This window comes from Drosophila persimilis, unplaced genomic scaffold (genome assembly GCF_003286085.1).
Source record: "Drosophila persimilis strain 14011-0111.01,24,50 unplaced genomic scaffold, DperRS2 tig00000477-arrow-pilon, whole genome shotgun sequence".
Taxonomy (NCBI): Eukaryota; Metazoa; Arthropoda; class Insecta; order Diptera; family Drosophilidae; genus Drosophila; species Drosophila persimilis.
The window spans coordinates 1,534,437-1,538,862 of record NW_020825313.1 but is presented as its reverse complement, the minus strand read 5'-3'; the positions used below and the strand labels follow the sequence as shown (position 1 = coordinate 1,538,862).

Sequence of the window (4,426 nt, the reverse complement as noted above, 5' to 3'; positions counted from 1 at the left end):
ATGCAATACACCAAATATAGTAACCTAATACAAATAAGTCTACTAATTTAATTTGTCATAATTATATTAGTACTACTAAGTTATGTAGCTGTTAAATTTAAGAAAACTTCTAAAAGAGTCACGGTTAAATGTATTAACCTCATAATAGAAGCAGAAGAGGAACCAACCTCAGCCACCGCACTTGACACCCCGTCACTATACCCGAGGGTAATCGCCTAGGGACAGGCTAAAAGCAAACGTTGGGGGAGTGACATATCCATAATTCTCCATGTCCCATACTCATGTTTATGTCCAATTCATCCACCCCATCCACACAAGTAACAGGACACCACTGAAGAATCAATAACTGATTCTTCCCACACTCCAAGCTAGGGCCCCATAATATAAGCAATGGACCCCATTGATTCATCAAGCCAGAATCACGCCACTCTCCGGAAATCCATTCGTAGAATCATGCCACTCATGAGGACCAATCAGAGCTAGTCATAAAATCAAAGAGTATCACATTCCTATCTCCCTCATGTAATGCAACACCGAACGCCAGCAGCTGATGCCTTTGATCAAAAGCCGACGCATCCCAAAATATCGGTCCAGGCACGTACGCCACCGACACGAAGAGACAAGCAGACGTAAAGTTAAGTCGGGGAATTCAACCTAATCATGTGACATAAAGATATTAAGTTGTAAAAATAAAAACTTTTTTAAAAACATAATTTCGAGTTGCGGATATTTAACTATATATATCCACCAATCCACCAGTTCAGCCAGAGCCTGGACAAGACCACCGCGGTCAAGCTATTCAAGCTGCTGGAGAAGTACCGCCCGGAGTCTCCCCTGGCCAAGAAGCAGCGCCTCAAGAAAATCGCCGAGGCTAAGGCCAAGGGCAAGGAGGTGGAGCCCAAGAAGAAGCCCAGCTATCTGTCGGCCGGCACCAACACCGTCACTAAGCTGATTGAGCAGAAGAAAGCCCAGTTGGTTGTGATCGCTCACGATGTTGATCCCCTGGAGCTGGTGCTCTTCTTGCCCGCCTTGTGCCGCAAGATGGGTGTGCCCTACTGCATTGTGAAGGGCAAGGCTCGCCTGGGACGCCTCGTCCGCCGCAAGACCTGCACCACCCTGGCCCTGACCAGCGTTGACAACAACGACAAGGCCAACTTCAGCAAGGTCCTGGAGGCCGTCAAGACCAACTTCAACGAGCGCCACGAGGAGATCCGTCGTCACTGGGGCGGTGGCATCCTCGGCTCGAAGAGTCTTACCCGCATCGCCAAGCTGGAGCGCGCCAAGGCCCGTGAGCTGGCCCAGAAGCAGGGTTAGAGAACACAGCCTAGCAGCAGCGCACAAGACCTATGCTATAAGGTGGAGACTTTAAGTACACATCAATGATTCGAACGGGCAATGACTATCTGCCTGTCCACTGAGAAACAATAAACTTTTAAGTGTAAAAAAAAAAAAAAAAAAAAAAAATAAAAAATATATTATATTTATTTGTACGAATATTGTTTGCTCTTATTTTTATACTTGATAGTCAAAATTAGTATTGGGGTATATTAGATTTGTGGTGAAAATGGATGTGTGTTAGTATATATATTCTTAGTTTATATATTTTTGATCAGCATCAATAGCCGAAGCGATTGAGCCATGCCTGTCTGTCCGTCTGTCCGTCCGTCTGACCGTCCCTATGAGCGCCTAGGACTATAAGAGCTAGAGCAACGAAATTTTGTATCCAGACTTCTTTGATATGTCACTGTCACAAGTGTATTTCTAAACTTCGCCCCGCCCCCTTCCGCCCCCGGACGAAAATCTATTGGATGCCAATTGTGAAGATACGAGAAAACCAAAAACGCAGAAAGAAAGAGAATGATTATATCTTATAGAAGGCAGAAAAAAGATCGTATCATTATTATAACCAGAATGAAGAAAACAATTTCATTCTTTCTCGCTCTGTCTCTCTCTAATACACACGTTTCATGGTCGGCTTGGCCTATCACTGAAAGTGAGCGCCTAGATCTCAGAGCAACCAAAATTGGTATTCACACTTCTGTTAGATCTCCCTATAAAACGTATATTTCAAGATTTTGCACCACCCCCTAACGGCCCCATAAAAGACGAAAATCTGTGGGGTCCGCAATATTGAAGATTCGAGAAAACTAAAAACGCACAGTCATAGAGAATGACCATATATATCAGATTGCTGATCTATATCAGATCGGATCATTTTTATAGCCAAAAGGAACAAATAAATTGGCAGTGGCTACGCAGCGCCCGATGACACGCTCAGACTGATTTTCTGTCTCTCTCGTACGCACTCTTTGTTGTGTCGTTCAATATTAGCGGCGTCTGCCGGAGGAGAGCCATACTGACTAAATATCGGATATAAATGTAGACTTGCGGTCTCAGCAGCAAGTCACAACGTTTCCCGTCGTTTTTTTTTTAGCAATTGCGGTGATCAGCACTTGATGTCGGCAAGGTTACACAGATTAATTAAGGTTTTAACTTAGTACACACGGCAACGATATGCACTACAGCACTATATGTTTAAAGTTCCAAGTTAAAATGTAGTGGGCTTCGTCCGATATATTCTTAACAAGCTTTCACAGAGGCTCTCTGTCTTAGTATATAAGATGCAAAGTATATAATGTAATGGCTATAATGGCTAATGTATTGCGAAGTCGCCGCGTCAGCATTACGCAGGATGTCGGGTACAAGATTCAATGTTGTTTACATTGCATTTCCTGTCCCTGTCTCAAGTCAATCATGTGAAAAATTCCTTGGGTCGATTGCTTGATCTGTGCTTTGTATCGGATCCGACCATAGGGTTCTTAACCCGAGCCCCTCCGCCCACTAGAGGGCGCCAGCAGTTTCTGTGGCGTCCTTTTGGAGGCATCTTCCAGTGATGCCAGCACTGGGGCGCCCAGGTATCTCCTCCTTGCCCTTGACAGAGCCGGACAGTAGCAGATGAGATGTTCCAGGGTTTCGATAGCCCCAGGTTCGTCACATTTCCTACAACTGTCTCTGTTGGTGATTCCTAGCTTAGCTGCATGTGCAGCAGCCAGACAGTGACCTGTAAGTATTCCCACTAGCAATCTACAGTTCTTTCATGGTAGGTGCAGTAGGTAGTGGCTAAGTTTCTCGTTGCGTTCCTTGCACATTATCTTCGAGGTTCTGCAGGTGGTGGTACTGTTCCACCTGCTATCAGTCTGTGTTCTAGCCTGCTTCTCTAGATCGCATTGCAGCGTTCTAAGCGAGACAGGCACGTTCTCGGTTCTCCTATTCTCCAGCCCGACGCCTTCCTTAGCTAGTACGTCCGCCGCTTCGTTTCCTTCGATGTCCTGGTGGCCGGGAACCCAATAGATCCGCACTGTCTTTGTCGTGCTTAGGATGTCTAATGCCTCCCTGCTCGCCAAGACACTTCGGGAACTGACCAGATGCAGTTGTTTTTACGTCGAGGCATGTTTGGGGGGTCATGTAATCAGTTGATCTGGTCATTTCCCTGCCGATTGAATTATGCCCGTATCCTTGTGGCGATAGATTTCCTGATGCTATGAGGCGTTGTGCTGCCTTTCCCGCAATCAGGCGAGCGTGAATGTCCAGGGGGTCGATTCCGAGTACGGTTTCGAGTGCTTTTGTTGGGGTTGATCTCAGCGCCCCTGTAATACAGAGCAGAGCCTGTCGCTGAGTCTTTTCCATAAGCTTATGGTATGTCTTCTTTTCAATAGCCTGCCACCACACTAAACTCCATACAGCAGAGTTGGTCGCACCACCGAGATGTAGATCCAGTGCATTAGAGCAGGTGACAGGCCCCATGTGCTGCTGAGCATCTTCTTGGATGCATAAAGCGCAATGGTAGCCTTCTTCACCCTTTCCACTACATTGGGCCTCCATGCCAGCTTGCTGTCCAGTACTGTGCCTAGGTATTTCACCTGTGATTTTGGAGCCAGTCTAGTTTGGTCAATTTTCGGGGGGGTCCATATCGGTACCTTGTACCTCTTGGTAAAGAGGATGAGGTCCGTCTTGTCCGCGTTGATACTGAGTCCTACCTCTTCCGCCCACTAACGTATCTCCCTGAGTGTACGTTCCATTATGGAGCTGAGGGTCGATGGACAGACACCCGTAATAAGTATGCTTATGTCGTCGGCATAAGCTGTTATTTTTGGGGCCTTCCTTTCAAATCTCTTAATGAGGTCGTCGACCACCAAATTCCACAGTAGTGGCGACAGGACTCCACCTTGAGGTGTGCCTCTGTGTGCCCCCTTTACCATGGAAGCAGTGCCCCACTCCGATTGCACCCGTCTACAACTTAGGAGGTTTTTGATCCAGACGTTGATTGCAGGGTGTATGTTATTCGCTTCTAGGCGTCTTGTTATTGCGGTTGTGGCCACGTTGTTGAATGCTCCTGAGATGTCCACAAATGCTCCCAAAGCATACT

General features: G+C 46.6%; 1 protein-coding gene across 1 annotated transcript; it reads left to right on the top strand.

The window, feature by feature from the left end:
• Window positions 1-741: 741 nt before the first annotated feature.
• LOC6603130 (60S ribosomal protein L7a) lies at window positions 742-1,356 on the top strand (the record flags this gene model as incomplete). Its single annotated transcript, XM_026990001.1, has 1 exon — window positions 742-1,356. A coding segment is annotated over one exon (573 nt), but the record flags the coding sequence as incomplete, so codon positions are not given.
• Between the last annotated feature and the right edge of the window lie 3,070 nt (window positions 1,357-4,426).